The 23,384-nt window shown below is 41.9% G+C and overlaps 2 protein-coding genes across 4 annotated transcripts in view; both read right to left on the bottom strand.

Annotated features, from left to right (window-relative positions):
* LOC110005985 (GTPase IMAP family member 7-like) overlaps positions 1-21,731 on the bottom strand; it is a 79,977-nt gene extending 58,246 nt beyond the window's left edge. Inside the window, exons 1-2 of one of the 2 annotated variants that reach the window (XR_010666295.1) lie at positions 21,505-21,731; positions 17,979-19,449 (exon numbers count right to left, since the gene is read on the bottom strand). Coding sequence is in view for 1 of the 2 variants with exons in the window: in XM_065953553.1 (XP_065809625.1) it covers positions 21,505-21,520 (16 nt within the window). In the remaining variant the exon portion in view is untranslated. Of the gene's footprint in view, positions 1-17,978; positions 19,450-21,504 lie in introns of those variants that run through there. The other variant, XM_065953553.1, reaches the window with a different exon arrangement.
* On the bottom strand, positions 32-14,679 carry LOC136176994 (GTPase IMAP family member 7-like). Of its 2 annotated transcripts, XM_065953555.1 has the most exons (4): positions 14,555-14,679; positions 3,026-4,110; positions 1,128-1,183; positions 32-1,035 (listed from the first exon to the last, which is right to left on the bottom strand). In XM_065953555.1, coding segments are annotated over exons 1-4 (1,158 nt in total). In that variant the 5' UTR covers positions 14,571-14,679; the 3' UTR covers positions 32-1,034. The 2 variants fall into 2 exon arrangements, with proteins under 2 accessions (XP_065809627.1, XP_065809626.1); XM_065953554.1 differs by having other exon boundaries at positions 32-1,183.
* Positions 21,732-23,384: the final 1,653 nt, after the last annotated feature.

Below are 23,384 nucleotides of genomic sequence, written 5' to 3'. Positions count from 1 at the left end.
TCTCTCTTTGTTCACAAATAAAACTACAGACTCTGTTACAACATTTTATTAAAATGAAGAAGCAAAAAATCACATTAAAGCACATTTGGATGATGCAGTTTGCTTTACAAGTATTCAGAGAAAATTGAAGGACTTTTCTAACATAGAAGCCAACCTGAAACATCTGACACTGAAAACAAATCCTCTCAGCTGTGATTCAATCTTTCTTGAAAAGACGAGTTTGATTTCATGAAAGTACATTTGATTGTAAAAACATTGTTACAGACTTTAAAACTTTGATACTTAAGATCACAAGGAGATTAAAACCCATTTTGTATTATATATATATTTTTAATTCATGTGTCAAATAAAAACCATTTAATGTCGATCTGCAGAGACCCTTTGTACCTTTAAGACAAAGCTCTTCATGAACACCTTGATGATGATGATGATGATGATGATGATGTTTAGGATGGTTTTGATTCTGATTCAAACTCTCATGAGCAGCTGTTGATGTTGTTGATGACGACATATTTACTTTATTTTTTTAAAAGGTGCACTGCCTCTGGTCACTTCCTGTCATCACCTGTGTGTCTGATTTGACTTAAAGCTGTTTGTTTGCACTTGCCTGTCAGATAGGAAGCTGTGTGTGCTGCACTCCCATGGAGTAGGGCGCAGAGCAGAAGGGGAGCGCACACAAGCGAAAAGCAACGGTGCACATTGCTAGGTTACAGAAACATTAGTCGGGAAAATAGTTACTTTTTGGTGCACAGTGTGTTTGTACCTGTTCACTATTCAGTAGAAAACTCTGATCTTTAACTGAGGAGGAGGAGGAGCTGTTACGGTTTGTATTTAGACCCAAAAGCAGACACGGCAGCAAAATTGAAGGGTTTGAGGTTTTATTGCAGGGCTAGGTATCAGTGAATGGCTGACTGGCTGGCTGGTAGTGACGGCGTGGAGGAGTCTTATGGAGTTAGCTGGTTCCGTAGGCAGACAGGTAATTGGTTGAGTTGTCTGAGAGGAGAGCAGACTGGAGGAGATGACACCGGTGAAAATCTGGACAACAAGAGAGAAAATCTGTTAGGACTCACTGGAACAACACTTGGAATAAACTCTAACAAATGTTAAGAGCAGCCGATCATAGCTACCACTTCAGTAGACTCAATAATCTGGCAATGAGTCGAGTTGAACCCTGGGTCTTAGTCTGAGGCAGATAAGAAGATGAGTTGCAGGTGTGAGTAGTCACCAGGTGTTTGATTGAAGCCACGCCCTCCAGAGAGACACACACACACACACACACACACACACACACACACACACACACACACACACACACACACACACACACACACACACACACACACACACAGACAGAGGGGGAGGGGACACAAGGGATACACAGAGAAACAGGATCACAGCCAAAGCCGTGACAGGAGCTAGCAGCACAGGAGGAGAGGGTGTGTGTTCATGAGATCCTCAGGGCACAACAGGATTTGGGAGAGTTTAGTCTCGTCCAGGAAATGCAGCTCTATGACGACCGCTTCACAAGCACGTTAACATTTCAGCTAATGCTGCTGTTTTAAACACAGCTGGTACGCCAAAACTGTCGGACAGGTCTTTACATAAGAGAGCTCTCTCTGGGACCCCGTTTGTTGTGATCTGATCTTCCCTCCTATTGAGAGGGGTCTGTCTGCAGGCTGCAAGAGAGGGGGGGAACGTGTACCTATCCAAATCTCAGCAGAGAACCACGTGAGATGTCTAAAACGATGATTTTGGCCGCCAAAGAAACACAGAAGTTGTGGGCAAAATTTCAGCTTTAGTACAGACACAAGAGTATTTTCCTTACACAACTTATATTTAGTTAAATATACGTTAGTAATACCAGGGTTATTTCACAACCAGAGTTGATAAGCTTTCTTTTAAAGCAAACGATGTGGATTTTATTTAAACAATGTTTATTTTATTTATCTACCAACTGTTAAAAAAGGGTAATTTAAGAGCACGGAGATGATAGTTTAAATAAGTATCATATGTGACATGCAACTTTAAATATTCATAGAGAATTATGTCTCCTTACTGAAATTACTTGGGTTTATTACATACTTTCACAATTTTTATATTTTTGATGACATTTTGTGGATGAAAATAAAAATCATCCTTTTTTAAATTTCCTCTCCGCTCCATCCAACCATCTGCATAGACGGGCTGCAGGGCTTCTTCTCTATACCTTGGAGGATACTACGGCTTTGGTTGGAGGCACTTATGTGAGTCATGTTTCTAAAATGTTCTTAGTTTATTTGTTTGAAATGATAAAAATAGATGGTGAACCAAAGTAAAGCGAGCCACACGGCCTCAGCAGGGTCAAACACCATTTAGAAGATTGTAGTGGGCAGAAGATACCGATGACACAGATCTCAAACTTTCAGAACTAAGAGAGCCATTTCAAGCTTCGTGCCCACATCCATCAGGCTCATGAATGGCTGATCCATTTGTTCATTTATTTTTAACACCACTCTTTTAACCTTTCATAACAATTGTCATGCTTTTAATACAGCCACTTGTATGTGTGTGTGTTCTTTTGTTTGTTTGTTTTGTTGTGCTGAGCTGTATGCACACTGATGCTTTTTTTACACAACTGAAGTTCCTAACAGATAAATAAAGATATTTGAAATTGGGTCTTGCAGACTGCAGACAGATACTATTGGTCCAACTGGCAAACAAGACCTTGTGCTGAGCTCAGCTCGGCCGAGTGCAGATATGCTCTTGTGCAGAGCTACACATAGACAATGAATGGGCTTGACAGCAGCGCGTAACCCCCACCGCGTCCTGTCTGAAAGTCCCTTTAGTCTTTTAGTTTTGTGTTCAAAATATGTCTAAAAGAAAAGGCGAGAGTAATTTGAGAATCAAACAGATCAGTTTTAAACACTGACATTATAATGTACATCAGGTCGGATACAATGAGCTGTAGTTATTTTTTAAATATCGCCACAGCCCCCGCAACCAACCTAGCCGCAGCAGCCCCCACAGCTGCAAGTCCACGACCAACCTTTGCGAGCACTGAAGAGCTCTTCTCTGCCTCTCTTCTAGCCTTCTCTTCCTGTTCTTCCTCCAGTGCTTTCATTTTTTCTGCTAGTTCTTTTTCCATCTCTTCCTTCGCTTCTTTGAATTCTTTCTCATGTTTTTCTTTTATTTCCCTCTCCAGTTCCTCCTTCAATTTGCACTTTTGCTCTTCTTTCTCTTTCTGGATTCGCTGTTTCTCCTTCTTAGTGTCTTCCTCTGCTTCCTTTAGTTCTTTCTCATGTTTTTCTTTTATTTTCCTCTTTAGTTCCTCCTCTTTGCACTTTTGCTTTTCATTCTCTTTCAGGATTCGCTGTTTCTCCTTCTCCGCGTCTTCCTTCGCTTCCTTTATCCTTTGCTCAAATTTTTCCACTATTTTCCTCATTAGTTCCTTCCTCTCTTTCCTCATTTCCTCTTCTTTCTCTTTCAGGATTCTCTGTTTCTCCTCTTCAATCGCCCTCTCTGCCTCCTGAAACATCTCAGTGGTGTAATGGTTTCCTGTGTTCTTTTCTGTTATTTTTCTGATCTTGTTGAGCAGCTCTCTGGTCTGAGAACTATCAGAGAGGTTGTTATCAAAGACGTGGTACTGGTCGTTACATTTGGCCACAAGCTTCTGCAGGTCTTTGCTTTTCTTCAAGAACTCCTCGATAGGTTGCCCTCTGAGCAGGTCACCATGGGTAAAGAGAACCATGCTGTATTTGTCTGCTGACTTTCCAAAGATTTTTTGAATCTTCTCCACCGTCTTCTTTTCTTCTTCTGTGAATCGGTCCAGTTTGATGATAATCAGAAAGATATGGGGTCCAGGAGAAGCATAAGCCATACACTGGGAGATATTTCTACGTGTCGTCTCTTCATCAGTATTGGTGTCAAATAGACCTGGAGTGTCGATGACAGAAACCTTCTGTCCATCCAGCTCACCATACGACTTAGCAGAGTCTGTGGTCACAGATTCAGGGGAGAAAACAGATTCAAAGCAGTTGTGTCCCAGGATGGTGTTTCCTGCTGCACTCTTCCCAGCTCCGGTCTTCCCCACCATCACGATCCGGATCTCTTTATTGTTGTACATGGTTGTTTCTGATTGGATGGGAAAAAAAAGAAAGAACAACTTTGATTATCCAAACCTGATCTTATACAATTATCCCGTTATTTTTGTTTTGTTTTTTTGAACAACCAGATTTTAGATTCATGAAAAACTCTGATCTGATAACTTTAATCCTGTTGGATTAACTTTGAACAAACGGGCCCAGAGGATATTGTCTAGCTAGCTCTAAATGATTATTTTATTATTTCTACTGAAAATTAGTTAACACTTTTTGTTTAACTTTACAAACTTTACAAACTAACTCAACAGAGCAGCAACACACAGGATCTTCTAAATGTTTCAGGGTCACACTTTAAACCTAAAAAAAGGAAATGTTCCAAATTAAAATGCAAAGAAAGCTACTAGGGGTTTGTAGCATCGGTAACACTTTAAATTAAGGTCACAATAATCACCATTAGCCAGTTGCTTATTAGCATGTTCATTAGTAGCATAGGGGAGAGTGGGGTAAGTTGTGCCAATTTTTACTTAAAGTGCCTTTAAAGCAAGGGGATTACAGTAATGCCTCCAACTAAAATATGTACATATAGTTTAAGATGCTGTGCATCCCTGGGAACAATCACTTTGGATATTAAATAAACTGTTTGAGAAATATAGCTGGTTTTGTGGCACAACTTGCCCCCAGTGCGGGGTAAGTTGTGCCATTAGAGAGAATACACTGGGGTAAATTGTGCCATTGATAATTTAAGTAAAACAGATCATTTTAATCTCACAAACGATAATGCTATAAAAAAGCAAGACAAATTCAATACAAAATTACTTATTTAACGTTTATTTAAAGTTTTAACAACATCAGACATACTCATAGTATGAACACATACTCAGAACAAAATACAAATTCCAAAATGAGTACCTAAGCATCTGCAAATCATCTGCATCTGAATCTCTTCACAGATTCAGCCTACTACTGAACATCCCACTTGACAATGCTGCAGGGGAATGTGAACTTATGCTCCCTTCTGGCTGTACCACCAAGTTTCTGTGGTGTGGATAGTTTCTTGAGCATATCACCCCTAGGGATGACTACTTCATCATTCTCTCTAAATGTGAAGATGGGCTTTCCATCAACAGACCTCTTACAACTTTCCTTCAGAAACTTTGCACTGATCTCGTCACCTCCAACATTCTCTACCAATCCAACATAGTTATAGGATTTTGATTTCTTACCTGCAAACTTCACAATGACAAAGTCACCAGCAGACAGATCCTTGTCACCATCATCATCATCACTCTGGATATCTGAACTCTCAAAATCAGTGGCATCGCTAAATGGAATCGGAAAGTCACTCTCTTCTGAGCTACTGGAGAGCACTTTCTTCTTGGGTTTGGTTGGTTTTCACCCTTTCAGAGCCCCCTTCTTATTTCCACTCCTTTTCTTCTTTTCAGCCCCATCCTTTTCTCTGCCGTGTGTCTTCTCCAGGCCATCTTCTGCCTCATCATCGGTGGTGGAGCTTTCTTCCGAGCTACTGTACACAACCGTTTCCTTCTTGGTTTTGGTTTGATTTGCAGCTTTCAGAGCCCTTTTCTTCTCTCTTTCATTCTTTTCTTTTCCTGTTCAGCCTTTTTATCTTCTTATCTCCTTTTTAGCCTTCTCCAACTCCATCTTCTCAGGTGTGTCGGTCACGATTCTTGTTTTCACTTTCTTTCTTACAATTCTGTTCTTTCTTTCTGTGGCTTTTGGCAAGGGAACAATGACTTCTGGAAACACATAACCCAAGTGAGCAGAAGAACCAGATTTGTCACTTGATGAATGCTCGGGATTTGGCAGAGTGGCAGGTGGCTCTCCTGGGTCTGGACCTGCTTCAAGGAAAGGAAAGGAACTTTTATTGTCATTGAACACAGGGAACAACAAGATTGCGTGGTCAGATGGAGGGTAAGCCTGAGCCACGCCACTATGCGCACCGCCACTATTGGCCTACCAGACTTTTTTTTAAATACCTGTGACATGTGTTGGCTCATGCGATGGTCCAGGCAGGTGAGCAGCTGCACTGGTGGAGGGCTCTTCTCCAGGCAGGTCAGCAGTGGCACTGGGTTCATCTTCTGGATTTGCCCTGTCTGTCACCATTGATGGTGCATAGTCTTCTTCCGGGAAGATGTCCCTGTTGAAAGGGTATATGCCCGTTGCTCTGAAACCTGAGGTTATGTTTGTTGGTGACATTGCAGAGAGGAACACTTGCTTCACAAGTTCCGGGACCTCGTAGATCGATACGGTTCGCCCAGGATGTGATCACATCTACCCATCCATCGCTCGGTTATAGTAGGTTTTGAGTGGTCCATAGACAGTTTTGTCTAATGGTTGCAAGCGGTGTGAGGTGTGAGGTGTGAGGTGGCAGGGTGAGCATAATGACCCCATTCTCTTTAGCAATTGTCACTGACTTGAGTGAGATGTGAGACTCATGTTTGTCCAGAATGAGCAGGACTGGGTGATCGGTGGAGCAGTTGGTGTGGCGGATGACGTGCTCCAGGAAGATGAGGAAGGCATCTTCATCCATCCAGACTTTGTACAATGACCAATGGAACCTGCTGGTGATGCGTTCATAAGGCTGTCCTTGAAAAAGAACATGGGTGGGACTGCATTTCCAGTGGCGTTTATTGCACAGGCCACAGTGACAAGCTCTCCTCTTTCAGCAGATGTTACTGAACCCACTTGTTTCTTCCCTTTCTCTCTGACAACCTGCTTGGGTGTCTACACTGTCATCACACCAGTTTCATCCATGTTGTACATCATGTGTGGAGGGAAGCTGTACCTGAAATGAGATAAAAGGTAGTGCTGATGATCAGAGAAGTTTAAAGCAGTTTTAACACACTTGGCATGATGGATTTTGGTCTAAAATTAAGAATGTCAGAATACAATGAAAATAAGAATACAATGTACAATAACAATAAAATACAATAAAGTAATATATAGTAAATAATCATAAGTTAAGTTGTGCCACTTGCACAAATTAACCCAACCATTATTTTGAAAAAATGTATCCCCCAGCTGCTTTGAGCTAGCATCATGCTAACTGTATAGACTCATGGTGTAGCTTACTAAAGCACTTAAACATGTGTGAACTGTTTTCAAAGTTGTATATAATTGTTCAAACACAGCAATCAAAAAACCTTGATCATAGAAATTTTACTTTGGAGGGCAAAAACATTTTTTGGGAACTTATATGTGCTTACCTCTCAAGCCATGTGTCTCCCTTCTTTGCAGGATGAGTGAAATGGATGCCTCTTCAAAAATATGTGGTCACATGACCAACTTCTTCTATGGTTTTCTAGATAACAGGGGTGGCACTACTTGCCCCTTGGCACAAGTTACCCCACTCTCCCCTACTGGCTGTCGTCATTGAGAGCTTTATAGTCGAGCCCGATCAATAAATCTGTCAGCCGATCGGTACTAATTTTATCTCTGATATGCTGATATAACTAGGTTTATTCAATTTAAGTTCATTATTTATTTTTATATTGTTTTTTAATAATTGTTTATTTCCATAAATGCTTTTGTTCAACTGTAAAAAAAAGAAAACTTGTCTTCATTATAAATCTTTATGACAAGTGTTTTATAACCGCTCAATGCAATAATGTGTGCATATCTATTTCTATCCATAAAGATTGAAGATACATATAAGAAAGATATCGACATAATAATAATAATAATAATAGTGCATTTTATTTATAAGCGCTTTTAAAAACTCAAAGACACTTGGTTAAAACATAAAGAATAGCACAGAAGGCCAGACTAACGGACATTGCAGCATTACACACAAATCATAAAGATAACAACAATAAAGATAACAACATAAAGGTAAACAACAGAAAACAGAAAATACATCACAATCATACATTAAAAGTTTGTTTAAAGAGGTGAGTTTTGATAAGTGATTTGAAAGTAGGAGGGTCGGTGCAGTGTTGAATGTGTGTGGGGAGTGAGTTCCAGAGGGAGGGGGGGCAGCTATGGAGAAGGCTCTGTCCCCCCAGGTTCGGTGCTTGGTTCTAAGAGGGGGAGATAGGAGGTTGGCTTTTGAAGAACGGAGGCTGCGTGCACGAGTGTGAGGGTGAAGGAGAGCCGTGAGGTAGGAGGGGGCCTGGTGGTTAAGGGCTTTATGTGTGAGGACAAGGATTTTGAATTGGATACGGTAAGGGACAGGGAGCCAGTGGAGATTTTGCAGGACAGGGGTGATGTGTTCGCGTATTCGGGTGTGGGTAAGGAGAGCAGCAGAGTTTTGGATGTATTGAAGTTTATTAAGGACTTTGGATGATGTGCCGTAATGGATGCTGTTGCAATAGTCAAGTCTGGATGTGATGAATGCATGGATTAGTGTTTCAGCGGCAGAAAATGAGAGTAATGGACGGAGGCGGGCTATATTTTTGAGGTGAAAGAAGGCGGTTCTTGTGAGCTGGGTGACGTGGTGATCAAAGGAGAGCTGGCTGTCAAAGATGACTCCAAGATTGCGGATATGAGGGGAGGGGGAGAGAGTGGAGTTGTCTATTGTGAAGGAGAAGTTGTGAATGGAAGTGGTGAGGGATTTAGGGCCGATAATTATTATGTCCGATTTTGCGTAGTTAAGAGAGAGGACATTGGTGTGCATCCATGTTTTTATTTCATTGAGGCAGTTCATTAGGGTAGAGCAGGTTTCAGTGGTGATTGAATTGGTGGAGATGTAGAGCTGGATGTCATCAGCATAACAGTGGAAATGGAGACCATGCTGGCAGATAATGTTACCAAGGGGGAGCAAGTATATGATGAACAGGAGGGGACCAAGCACAGAACCCTGGGGGACGCCTTGGGACAAAGGAGCTATGGAGGAGGAGCAGTTATTGATGTTGATAAACTGTCTGTCGGTGAGGTAGGATTTTAACCAGGAAAAAGCAGTGCCAATGATGTTGAGTGAGTGCTCTAAGCGGGATAAAAGAATACTGTGGCTGATGGTGTCAAAGGCTGCAGTGAGATCAAGGAGGATGAGGATGTTGAGGAGGCCAGAGTCTGAGGAGAGGAGGAGGTCGTTGGTGACTTTGAGGAAAGCTGTTTCTGTGCTGTGCTGGGAACGGAAGCCGGACTGGAATGGGTCAAATAGGTTATTGGAGGAGAGGTGGCATTTGATCTGGGAGGCGACAACACGTTCCAGTATTTTTGAGAGGAAGGGGAGGTTGGAGATGGGGCGGAAGTTGCAAATGCTGTCCGTATTGAGTCCAGGTTTCTTGAGGATAGGGGTGACGGCTGCCAGTTTGAGAGTTTTGGGTACTGAACCAGAGCAGAGGGAGGAGTTGATGATTGAGGTTATGAGTGGCGCGATGGCTGGGAGACAGTTTTTGACGAGACTGGATGGGATGGGGTCGAGAGTACTGGTGGAGGACTTCATGCTAGAGGTGATGATGGATAGTTCATTTGGGAAAACGGGAGAACTGAGACAGAGGTTGGGTGATGAGGCGAGGGGATGCGGGTAGGGGTGAAGAGGGGACAGTGAGAGTGTTGAAGCTGCTGTAAATGGTGTCAATTTTTGATTGAAAGAATTAAAGAAAAGCATTGCATTTATCAGCTGTGAAGGAGGGAGAGGTGTTGTCACTGGGTTTGAGGAGTTTGTTTATTGTAGAGAAGAGAGCCTTGGGGTTGGATGAGCCTGAGTGGATGAGGTGTGAGTAATAGGTGGACCGGGCTGCGCTGAGAGCTTCCATGTATTGTTTGAGGTAATCAGAGTATGATTGGAAGTGAACTTTTAAACCGGTTTTCTTGTGGAGTCTTTCAAGCTGGCGTTTACGGGTTTTCATTTTATGGAGTTCGGGAGTGTACCAGGTTGCAGAGTGTGTGAATGAGACAGTTTTAGTTTTGATGGGACAGAAGGAGAGTGTGTTGTTATAGTAGGTGATGAGTTCAGAGGGGTTATTAAATTGGGGGGGAAGGGAGGAAGAGATTTTGCTGGAAATAGAGGCTGAGAGAGCTGAGGGGTCGACTGATTTTATGTTTCTGAAGGAGATCTTTCGTTTTTGTTTTGGAGTGGGAAGAGGGATGAGAATGTCCATGTTTATAGCCAGATGGTCGGAGATGTTGAAGTTGAGACTTGACAGTTGATGGATTGTGAGACCAGTGGAGCAGCCCAAGTCCAGAATGTGGCTGCGGCTGTGAGTGGGGAAGTTGACATGCTGTGTGAAGTTGAGGCAGTGAAGAAGGTCCAGGGATTCTTTGGCAGTTTTACACTGAGTGTTGTTGACATGGAAGTTAAAATCCCCAAGGAGCAGAACAGAAGTTGAGATGGAGCAGAGTTGGGTCAGAAAGTCATGAAAATCACTGAAAAAAGAAGGGTTTGGTTTGGGGGGGGCGATAGATTACAGCAGTGACTAGGGGAGTGGGACCAAAGAGTTTGAAAGCAATGTGTTCAAATGAGTCAAATGCAGGGATGGGAATGGTGGTAGTTTTAATGTCCTTCCTGTAAACGGCTGCAACACCACCACCCCGTCCATCGGGGCGGGGTTTGTCCATGTATGTGTATCCTGTGGGTGTGGTTTGGTTTAGTGAGAAATAGTCCAAGGGTTTTTGCCAGGTTTCGGTGAGACATAGGAAGTCCAGGTTGGTGTCGGTTATGAAGTCATGGAGAATGAGGCTTTTATTGTTGAGGGAGTGAGTATTCAGCAAGTATTCCAGTTTCAGGTTATGATGTGGTGTTATACGGAGTGAAGGGTGAGGGAGTGGCTGACAGGGGATGGTTGACAAATTTGAAAAATTGACAGATTTAATGATTTTGTTTTTGTTTGGATGCCTTCTTGTAATGAGAGTTTCTATTGCAGATAATGTCAGTGAATGTGGGAACGAGGGATGAGGCCAGTGGGGGGAGCTGTTGATCACAGAGAGAGCTGGGAGGATGGAGGAACAGACCTTTGGACGGTAGGGTGGGCTGGTGGGGGAAACAGTTGGGTGTGCTGGAACCATAGAGAAAGATTGGGAATCGGCTGTATTGATGTCGTCATTTAGTCAGTTGCATGGCGTGTACTTTACTGTGTGTTGGATGTTTGTAGTGAGGAGGTGTGAGCCGGCTTTGTTTGGGTGAAGTCCGTCAGCTTTAAAAAGAGAGTAGCGGTTCCAGGGCAGATTGAAATTGTCAATGAAGGCCACATCGTGAGCCCTGCAGGTGGACTGCAGCCAGTGGTGGAGGTAGAGGGTTCTGCTGAAACGAGCGGCGTTGGACAGAGGCGCAGTGGGTCTGGAGATGAAAATGGATTTACCAGTTTGTATTAAGAGCTTGAAAAGTTGGTTGAAGTGCTCTTTGGTCAGTTCAGACTGTTGTCGAGAGGTGTCGTTTGTGCCCACATTTATGATAAGGCGAGTGATGGTGGTGGGAAGAGAGGGCAAAGTCTTCCGGAGCCTTTCTAAAATGACGGGGACAGTAGCACCAGGGAGGCAGAGAGTGGTGGCATTGAAAAACCGTACATTCCTTATTATGGAGTCGCCGATTATCAGAGTGGTAGGTGAGAAAAGTGGACGAGGGGGTGAAGCCTGAGTGCCGACAGTGCAAACCCGTGCGTGTCTGGTGACGTCAGGGCAGAGTGGACTCACCGGCTGAGGAGGCGCGGTCAGGGCAGGCGAACGCTCCGGTGAAGGGGACCGTTCCAGCTGAGTGCGGGGGAGTCCACCAGAGCGTCTGTTTACAGCTTCCACCAGCAGCCTTCTGCTATGGGAGGAGAGCTTCCCCCATTGTTTGCTTTGTTGTCCTACGGAGACAGCAGCAGGAGCGGCAACAGGTGAAGATGACGCCGCAGAGGATGGAGAGGAGAGTGCCAGAACAGGTGGAGAAGAGGCAGAGGTAGCATCGTCTTTTACAGAGGATGTGGAAGGAGCCGTGATGTTCGGAGAAAATGAGGCAGCGGCAGCGACGGTTGCATCAGAGGCAGGCTTAGCAGACTCAGGTGTGCAGCTGACAGGATCGGTGGGGGCTCGGACAGACACCGAAGAGGTCCCATTAACCTCACCCGGATCATCGTCCTGCAGTGCCGAGTAATGATTTGTGAGGAGAAGCGGTGGGGGAGACCCAGATAGTCTCCCACTGCATTTTCCACTGCTCACCAAAACCTCGGCCCAGGACTCCCGAGGGTTTGGGGTCGAGCAGGAGGAGTGTCGGGGCCGTAAAGGATCCCACAGCAAGGTATCTGAGATATCGGAGTGCATAGCCGTGATCCTCTTTGACTGAGAGGCTGCCAAGTCGATGTAGCTGGAAAGCATCAGGTCCTTCTTCTGAAGCCCCTCTGAAAGCCTGCGGATATTCTCTTGAAGGTTGGTAACCTCTCCTCTAGTGCGTGAGAGTGTCAGGCAGCCTTCACAACAAACAATGTCCATGTTGTCGGGAGGGGAGATGTTAGCAGCCCTGCTAGCGAGTTGGATCCGATGCTAAAAACAATTAGCCGGTGCTAGCAGCCGTAGGCTACCGTTTGATTGTCACTAGTATGTTCAAAGTATAACTTGTGTCAAAAGAAGACAAAAAGAACGCCGATTTGTCCGCGGTGGTCGCTGGCAGGCAACAAACAATAAACACAATAAGCAAAGACTGTACTGCCCTTTCTGCACGTTCCAATGTACAGGATTTGACAGCCAGATAACACTGAAACAAAAGTCCTCCAATAAAAACACAAAGCTTGTCTTTTCTTGATTTTACATGAGTTCCTTCCATTTTGTTTTGTTTTTGTAAAACTGCAATATTACAAAGAGAATAACAATATTTCAGTACAGATAACAAGTATACATTTACAAAGTATAAGCATTGCTATCTAAATTCAAGCAAGCACAGAAATGCATAAAAATGCTAATTCAACACAAAGCTACATGCTATCATAACCATGAGGAAAACAGGTAGCCACTACATTTAGCATTAGCTAAGAGCACATGAAAGACAAAAACAACTAAAAGTTTCTGACTTGAATTTTGTGTTCATATCTCAACATTTTTATAATGAACTGAACATAAAACTTACAGACAAATGGTCTCCAAGGCAGAAGCGTAACAGAAAACCATTCAGCAGCAACATGCATCCTCTGTCTCTCTCTGTCCTTCTTACTGCAGCATGTGACTTAATGAACTAACTACCCACAATGACCAATAGATGGCAGTATAAACCATGAACTAATGTCAAAATGTTTTTAATCTTTTAAATCTAACTTTTTATGACCACTTTTATTGACTAACATTTCTAACTTAATTCAAATTACTGACTTCAAAATAAAGGCAGCACAAAGACTAATATGTACAAGGCTAAATAAGAAACAGTTCAGTTGTGAGTAGTGCAAAAATGCTGAAGTGACATGATAATAAAAAAATGCAGTTATGTGACAGATGGTTTCATTTACATGAGGTAGAGTTTTACAGTATTTACATGATAAGTGTGCGTAGATTGATAATTTAAATTAAATGATATATATGTATATGTACATTCACAGTGACAGGTCTGACACTCTGTGACTGTTTAGCATTCATCAGACAGAGTCACAGCCTGGGGGAAAAATCTGTAACGCCTACCGGAGGGGAGGAGTTTGAAAAGTTTGTGTCCGGGGTGTGAGGAGTCTGCAGTGATGCTACCTGCCCGTTTCCCAGCCCGGGTCCGGATAAGTCCTGGATGGGGGGCAGGTCGACACCAATGATTTTTTCTGCAGTCCTGATCATCTGTTGCAGTCTGTATCTGTTCGGTTTGGTTGCAGATCCAAACCAGACAGTGATGGAGGTGCACAGAACAGACTGGATTATGGATGTGTAGAACATGATCAGCAGCTCCTGGGGCAGGTTGAACTTCCTGAGCTTGTACGTGAAATATGACCTCAATATGCTTTTTCTCACTTCTACCTTATAAGGGCATACTAAGCAACGCATATCAAGATCAGAATTCCTGTTCAACAACTTCTTAACTTTCTCTCAATAAGCAGTAATTAGGAGGGTATTTGGAAAACCGCTGAAGTTACACCTACACACTAAATTCTGTTATAATTTAAAAGCCAAACATAATTTGTGCCAGTGTATGAGGTCTTGAAAACCCCAACAGATACAAGGTTTAAGCTACTTACTAATAAAGCAGCTTTCTGTGATTACTGGTGTTATGATCATTGTGATAACAGCTGGGTGGAGTGAGGGCTAGTGTACGGATTCACGGATTCCTTTTATTTAAATACAGATATTTATTAAATATGAATAATATTGGTATTTAACAATTAAATTTGACACTGACTCTGTGCTATTTGGTTATTGTTGACTGAGGGAACCCATCCAGGGTCGTGCCCCGTTGTTATTAATTCAGATGAATAGTTTTGGTAAGTAATATTAATACAAATTATTCATATTAATTTAATAGCGAAGTTGACTACATTAAAACCCAAACATAGTTTGTGCCCACGTATGAGGTCTTCAAAACGCCAGCAGATACAAGGTGTATGTTACCTTATAAATTAAATGTACTGACTTACCTTTACTGACAGCCATATTTGGGTGTTGGAGAGAGTAGCTGGTGTGTTTCTAAGCTGAAGAAGAAAAGGTTTTAGTCTGTCAGTGGAAACACTTCCTTATACCTGCACAGAGCCTCATCCTGTTCACCCCTCCCAGCAGCATTTACAAGAAGTGACTACGTTTCGAGGAGGTGAAACCAAACTGCCTTAGCCCTCCCCTTATTGGACATGACAACATGATCTTATGTGAAGATAGACACAAACGTTTAATAAACAGATAGTAAAATATCATATGATATGTCCATGAATAGTCATGACAAGCCTTACTAATCACTCTGGGGGGGGGGGGGGGTGTCAGTCAGACATGTAGTGGAAAAATACTGTGCTTACTTATGCTGTTTATTTGTGACCGTACATAACCTCAGTCACACTGACTTCAGGGTTCCCACTCTTTTCCATAGATCCTTTTCCAGGACTTTTCCAGGACATTTTCAGCGATGATGAAGTTGGTATGACAGTCTGTGATCTTGTGACACCAACATGAAGTGTAGTCTTTAAAGGCTTTATATGTGGTTTTTCACACTTAAATATAATATAAATCAAGTTTATCCTCTGAAAATAACTCTGTGAGTCATGACTGTCTACAATGGGTGTAACACCCGAGTCCCACTGTCTGTGATGTTTTCAGAGTTTTCAGAGTCCTATCTTCAGTTTGTTTACATCGCCTGGACGGCCGGCTGACTCCTCCCCTCGTGTATAAAAGTTGTTTAATTGAGGGACTAGAGAAAATAAGAATAACATACTGTACTCACTGCTTAACTGTGTTTCTAGATCACGCTCCTAATGTTCCCAATCCATACACCATTCTCAGCCAGATCTCCTGCTAAATGGTTTTCCATTGTGGACCTAGTAGTCTAATGCTTTCTTCTCTATCCCCGTTCAGAAAGACTCCCAGTTTTGGTTTGCTTTCCAGTTCGGAGGAAAGCGTTTTGTGGACACGTTTGTGCCAAGGGCTGACCTGCAGCCCCACCCTCTTCTGTCAAGCACTGTCTCACAGTCTTTCTTCTGTCACACTCTCCCCAGGTTCAGTCTTCCTGCAGTACGTCGATGACCTCCTCATCACAGCCCCAACAAAGGAGCAGTGTGAGACAGACACCATCCTCCTCCTGCACCATCTCATGGAGGAGGGCCATAAAGCATCCCTGTCTAAACTACAGTTTGTAAAACAGGAAGTGACCTTAGGTCATATCCTCACACCAAAGGGCCAATCTCTTTCTCCCTCCCGGGTTAAGGCTGTGGCTGATACACCTAAACCTATGACTAAAAAACAAGTTCTTTCTTTCCTAGGCATGTGTTCTTACTGCCAACATTTTATTCCTAACTTCTCCGAGACGGAGCAACCACTGAGAGACATCACACACAAAAGAGACCTGACAGATTCCAGCCCCGATCAGTGGACTGAGGAGGCAAACACTGCGTTTGAAAACCTTAAACTGTCCTTGCAGTCCACCTTGGGCATCCCAGATCCAGAAAAGCCATTTACACAATTTGTTGATGAGACTGTACTTAACCCTGCCACCCTTATGCCTCTACCTGGCCTTGCAGGACTCCAGCTCACCCGTACCCCAAGACCAGACCTGAAAGACGTTGTTGAAAGAACAGAAAGAGTTATGCAATTGTTGAATTTGTTTTAGTTTTTTTCTTTTATTATCACTTAATTCTTTCATCATTTAATACATAGGTCATAAAGTCATAACCTTTTTCTGCTTTCAACATTTCCTGTTAAACTTACACACACTCGTAGTGCCTACACTCCTGTGAGGTCAAGATAAGTGTGCCATACATTGAAGCAAAACCACATCAGAGCTCGTAGGCGTGTAGCGTTTCTGAGTATCTGCTCGGTTCACGGTCTTCGAGCTGAAACCACATATGAACTTGGTATTACCTATGTCATGAACTTGGCATGACCTGTGGATGCATCACGTTTCTGCGAACGTGCATTGTTGAGGTGTTACAGGATCTTGAAAAAAGAGAGACTTTTTGTCTATAAAACGCTGTAGAAAATCTGATCGAGGTTCTTTTTTGCTTTGCTAAACGAATCCATGTCACTCTGACTTTTGAAATCCCATTTTGGGACTTAGTCTCTGAGCCAAGATCTTTTAAAACTTCAAGTGTCTACACTCACAGGTTTAGACTTTGGTCTTTGAGTTTTGTTTTCCTTTTCCATTTTTTATATTTTTCTTTTACTGTTTTGTATTTGCATTTGGAATATCATTTGAAATGTTTTTATACATTTTCGGAAACTTTTTGAAATCATTTTCTGACTGAAATCATTTACACCACAAAGACTGGAAGTTCCCCTTAAAGACCCCGTGAACCTCGGAAGGTAAGTAGTGAGCAGTCACACCACGGCACACTTGTCTTACTGATTTATATTACACACTTCATACACACCTAACATCCTAGTGAGGGGAGTTCACAGTTATTCCCTCTCTGGGGGGTAATCTAGAGTCCTATACCAGGGGTTATCCTTGAATCTAATTATTCTAGAAATGAATGTTAGGCAGATAATCCTGGAGCTGTGATTATAACTTGTTCATCTGTCCTCCAGTTAGGGTGTTAGAGGAGTAATTTTACATAGCTCCTTCCACTAGGAAAGAGGAGACTAGCAGGTTGGTAGGGAGTGAGCTCTCATTTAGTTCAATAATTAGTTAACTAATGTGTGTTGAGCTCCCGTTAGCTATAGTAAAGTTATTCACCCCTTTTTGCATGTTCAGGACATGCTACAACGTTCCTCTCATTAACCCTAACCTAAGTTTCTATGTTAACGGTTCTGGTTATAAGGATACCGTCCACTGCCCACGCCTGTTTCTCTGTAGTAGATGATGTTTCTGTTGTTTGTTCCTCTCCTCTGCCTTCTCATTACTCTGCACAGGCAGCAGAACTGGTGGCTCTGACTGAGGCATGCAAACTGGCTAAAGGCAAATCTGTCACCATTCTCGCTTGCTACGCCTTTGGCGTTGTGCGTGACTTTGGCGCACTCTGGAAACATCTCAAGTTCCTCAAATCTGACGGTAAACCCATCTTACACCACCACAAGGTAGCTGCCCTGTTGGAAGCCATTTTGTTACCTTCCAGCATTGCTGTTTGCAAATGTGCTGCTCACACCTCCTCCCGTGACCAAGTTTCTCTGGGTAATGCTCGTGCAGATGCAGCTGCAAAAGCTGCGGCTGCCACCACAAATTTCCTGTTTGCACTCTGCCTCAGCCGCTCCTTCCCCCACAGCGTCCCTGTCTGCTCTACTTCAATTTTCTCTGAATACTTGTAAAGCAAACTGCATCATCCAAATGTGCTTTAATGTGATTTGTTGCTTCTTCATTTTAATAAAATGTTGTAACAGAGTCTGTAGTTTTATTTGTGAACAAAGAGAGACATGAGACTAGAATTCAGGTTGATCAAGAGGATTCATTGAAGTCAAGAAGTCAAAGTCAACTTTATTGTCAATTTCAAAATATGTCAGACATACAGTGGAATTGAAATTGTGTTTGTCTCCGTCCCACGGTGCAATACAACCAAAATAAAGTAAAATAAGGTAAAATAAGATAAACAATATTTACAGTATTGAATTCTAAATAGTGCAAAAGGTACAAAACAAAATGGTAAATAAAATTAAATTTAAAGAAAAAGTAAACTTGAAATGTGCAATAAATGACAAGTTTCACAGAGCAAAATAAAAAACAATTTTGATTTTTAATTGTATATATTTAGTTCATAAAGTAGAAAATCATACCATAACATATTTTAGACTCTTTAATGTCAGAAGTAGATATGATAATGGGGACAGTAAGGGGTTAATAAATGATCCTCTATGATGAATATAATCAGTCCTCCTCGTTTCATCATTACAGTTGTTGATATTTGACTGATCAGTCTATTATCACACTGAGCTGTTACTGCTAACACTACACATACTTTTACCATTATTACTGACACTGTAGCTTTAAATCTATTTTATTCATTGTTGTTGTTGTTGCTCTGTTTGTCTCTCTTCTTCCTGAATCTCCCTCTATCACACTTTCCAGCTTGGACACAGTGTCATCAGACGGCTGTTCATCATGAGTCTGGATCTGCTCGAGGTTTCTTCCTCTTGAAGGGGACATATTATGAAAAATCCACTTGGGTAACCTGAGTGTCTACCGACCCACAAAATGTGAAATAAACCCATCCAGTCCTTTGATTGTGGTCTGCATAAGTCTTACAACACAGACAAAAATTCCCCGTTTCAAATTTTCTCTCCTTGTGACATCACAAGTTGGATTCAGGTAAAACAATACCCTCCCCTCATATCTCCACCCACACAGAGCGTTCTGAGAGAGCTGGTTTATACAGGGTCACAAACCTGCTCTGGGGCTTGATTCATGTTTTATTTTGACCAAAGCACAGCACAGATGGTGTCGTTAATGTTTAGAGAAATATCTTAGAATACGGTGAATGGAAAAGAAACTCTTGTATTTTCTTCAGGATCAGTGAAAGAATTCCTGGAGCTGCGTGTGAGACAAACCATAAAGGAGATGTGTCAGGAGACGTTGATGCTTTTGATGATCGTGACGACATATATGGATTTAATAAAATGTGCTTTGCCTCTGTGCACTTCCTGTCAGCACCTGTGTGTCCGATCGGACTTAAAGCCGTTCATTATCTCTTACTGACATTGTTTCCTCCTCTTGATGCTCGTTTGTGTTGTTCTTACTCCCTGATGTACGTCATTTCAACAAAAGTGTATTTCTACCAAAAGCATTTAGTTTCTTTTCTTTTCTTTTCTTTTTTAAATACAAAGTGTACTGGTTGTGTACTCACCATTGTGTTGTGATGAACCAGGTATAAAAACTCACTTTTGGCACCAGCAGCCGTTTATTCTGATAATAACAGAAGAAAGATGAGCACGCTCACACAGACACTTTGGTGGTTAACAGCTCTAACATTCACACAGGGACAGGATAATGCAGACAGGACAAACATTTAACGTGTATATAAAATGTAGGTCTCTGTCACAGCCACTTCTTTGGTAGTAAGCTTCAGTATTTACTTAAACAGAGAGCAGAAAATCAAGCTAACTGTTGGTGAAGTCAGCTACACCACGACAACAAATGATGAAGCTGAAACTCAGCTAGAAAAGCATAAAAACATGGAGAGTTGAAATAACTCAACTAAAACAAATCAATATCACCACAAAAGTCTTTGATAATTATTTTAAGAGGATCTCTGAAACATGGCACATTAATAAAACTTACTTTTACTCAGAAAAACTGACTTATTTCATCGTTTTTTAGCGGAGCTCTTAATAAGTCAACTCACCACGGAGAGTGTAACCTGGCAACAGGGCACGGGGCTTATCACGCATGTCTGCAGGGGCCCCAGCAGAGGGCGCTCATGGTACTCACAAGCTAAAAGCTCATGGTCACAAATACATTACTGATGGCACAATACATTAAGATACAACCAAACTAAATGATATGACGCAACATGTGCAGTGGGGGGTCCAGACTTCTTTGACCGGGGTGGCCCATGTGAGGGATCTTCGAGTGTGTCACGATTTGATTGAGAATCTATTTTCTATTCAAAATGATTCTGGATTCATGATTCAAAGTCTATTTTTGAATTAGTACATATACTTCAGGATCTACTCCAGTCATCTGTGAGACTGGCTGAATTTCTTGCTGCTCCATTTGGCATTCTACAGAGTTAAAGAGCTAGCATTAGCACTTAGCAGGGAGTGACTGATTAGACAAAAAAAGAATAATTGATTTTTGGAATTTATGAATCTATTTAAAATCTCAGAAACTAAAAATCTGGATTTTTACATAAATCATTTTTTTCCCAACCTCTAGTGCATGGACACACACTAATGAATATCCTTTCCCCCTTTTCTATTTCCACTAATAATGTCTACTTTAAAGGCAGGGTTGGTCATTTTCTAAAACTAGCATAATTTTGAAAGTAGCATTCCCTCAGTGCGCCGTCTGCACCCCTCCCCTCTGTGCTCCCTCTAAAGCCACGCCCCCTCACTTTCATGCACAAGCACCGTTGCTCCAGAAGCGGACCTCAGCTCATGCTTTGAGTGTGGGCTCGTGCAGTCATGGGGTCGAGAACGAGCAGGGAGACAGGGAGGCGTGATTGGTTCATCAGATTGGTACCTCGTGGCAGACATTGGTCAAAATTTGCTGCTTTGCTAAAGCGCTCATGATGGATTAAGCTGGGTCTTTGTAATATAGTCATAGGTAAGGTCTTTTAGCTGCTTTTTGTAAAGCGTCTTGAGATAACACTTGTTATGAATTGGCGCTATACAAATAAAGATTGATTGATTGATTGAAAGTTTTTACAGGCTAACAACTGCTACAGATGACAGATTTTCTCTCTGTTCCTTTTTCAGAGAACCTGAGTTATTAATGTCTGTCAGGACCTAAAGACAATTTACACCAAAATCTTAAAAAGTGTATCTGGAGAAAATGACCAACCCTGCCTTTAACTACTATCATAAAAGTATTTCTAATATTTATAAATCTGTGAATGTTTTTTTAACTTTACAAACTACACCATACTACGAATCCAGTCTAATACAATAAATCTCTATTTTTTTTTAAGATGATAAGTTCTGCTTAAAATTCTTTGAGAGAGCGTCACAGGTTAGTTTTAGACGCTCCATGCTGTTGAATCATACTGCAGATGTTTCCATTAATGTTCCCATTTAAATCATATCAGAGAGAATTGACTGCGTTAAAGACAAACACAAAATGAGTTTTGGATTTCATCCCCCAGCCTGTTAGAAATTCTGAGGATTTGAGAAATATGTTTTCAATTTTAGCCCCTTTAGAACGGTTTAATATTTGTGCATTATGAATCATGTAATGGTCCCTCTATAAACATTAACTTAGATACAAGGTGTATGCTACTTTATAAATTAAATGACTTACCTTTACTGACAGCCATATTTGAGTGTTGGAGAGAGTAGCTGATGTGTTTCTAAGCTGAAGAAGAAAAGTTTTTAGTCTGTCTGTGGAAACACTTCCTTAAAACTGCACGGAGCCTCACTCTGTTCACCTCTTCCAGCAGCAACAAAATTGCTACTTTTTCTGAAATGGACAAAGTCCAAGTGAAATAAAACTGCCTTTATAGCCCTGACCTAACTGTGTCATAAACCAATGTTCAGACTGAGTTATGTTTCTCTCTTTTCAATATTATATATATACAGTGAAGGAAATAATTATTTGATCCCCTGCTGATTTTGTAAGTTTGCCAGATTTCAAAGAAGTGAGAGGTCTATAATTTTTATGGTACCTTTATTTTAACAAACAGAGACAGAATATATTTTAAAAAGTCCAGAAAAAAAAATTACATAAAGTTATAAATTAATTTGCATTTGATCGAAGGAAATAAGTATTTGATCCCCATGCAGAACATGACTTAGTACTTGGTAGAGTGACCCTTGTTGGCAAGCACAGAAGTCAGACGATTGTTGTAGTTGGTCACCAGGTTTGTACACATCTCAGGAGGGATTTTGGTCCTCTCCTTTTGCAGATCTTCTCCAAATTCTGAAGGTTTCGAGGCTGTCACTTTGGAACTCGAACTTTCAGCTCCCTCCACAAATTTTTTAAAGGATAAAGGTCTGGAGACTGGGTAGGCCACTCCATGACCTTAATGTGCTTCTTCTTGAGCCACTGCTTTGTTGCCTTGGCCGTATGTTTCGGGTTGTTGTCATGCTGGAAGACCCATCCACGACCCGTCCTCAGTGCTCTGGCTGAGGAAAGGAGGTTCTTGTCCAAGATCTGACGGTACATGGCCCCATCCATCGGCCCCTCAATGCGTGAAGTTGTCCTGTACCCTTAGCAGAGAGACTGCCCCAAAGCGTAATGTTTCCTCCTCCATGCTTGACGGTGTTCTTGGGTTGGTATTCAGCATTTCTCTCCCTCCAAACACAACAACTCCAGTTTATGCCAAAGAGTTGAATTTGGTCTCATCTGACCACACCACCTTCTCCCAAGCCTTCTCTGAATCATTTAGGTGTTCACTGGCAAACTTCAGACGGGCCAGTACATGTGCCTTCCTGAGCACGGGGACCTTGCGGGCACTGCAGGATTTCAATCCATTACGGCACAGTGTGTTCCCAATGGTTTTCTTGGTGACTGTGGTCCTAGCTGCCTTGAGATCATTACAAAGCTCCTCCCGTGTAGTTCTGGTCTGATTCCTCACCCTTCTCATGATCATCCTTGCCCTACGAGGCGAGATCTTGCATGGAGCTCCAGACAGAGGGCGATTGATGGTTATTTAAAATTTCTTCCATTTTCTTATAATTGCACCAACAGTTGTCTCCTTCTCAACAAACTTCTTGCTGATGGTCTTGTAACCCATTCCAGCCTTGTGCAGGTCTACAATCTTGTCCCTGATGTCCTTTGAAAGTTCTTTGGTCTTGCCCATGGTGGTGGAGTGGTTGGAAGGAAGAGCTTGATTCTGTTGACGTGTCTTTTTTACCCATAATGAGCAGTGATTAGGAGTACTTTAGGAGTTGGTTTGTAGGGGATCAAATACTTATTTCCTTCAATCAAATTCAAATTCATTTATAACTTTATACAATGTTTTTTTCTGGCCTTTTTTAAAATATTCTGTCTCTGTTTGTTAAAATAAAGGTACCATAAAAATGATAGACCGCTCACTTCTTTGTAATTGGTCAAACTTACAAAATCAGCAGGGGATCAAATAATTATTTCCTCCACTGTATATGTATATATTTTTTCACTTCTTTCATGTTTTCTTTGAGTTACTGACTTCTCTCTCTATTCAGGGAGTAACCTAGTGT

This window comes from Labrus bergylta, chromosome 4 (assembly GCF_963930695.1).
Source record: "Labrus bergylta chromosome 4, fLabBer1.1, whole genome shotgun sequence".
NCBI lineage: Eukaryota > Metazoa > Chordata > Actinopteri > Labriformes > Labridae > Labrus > Labrus bergylta.
Note: the sequence above shows the minus strand (reverse complement) of the source record. Positions and strands in the feature narration are given on the sequence as shown.

Excerpts from the sequence above, each read along its gene's own strand:
- LOC136176994 (XM_065953554.1), bottom strand. Across the intron at positions 1,184-3,025 it reads GCTCTTCAGTGCTCGCAAAG|ACTAAGACCCAGGGTTCAAC; the intron begins GTTGGTCGTGGA and ends TATCTGCCTCAG.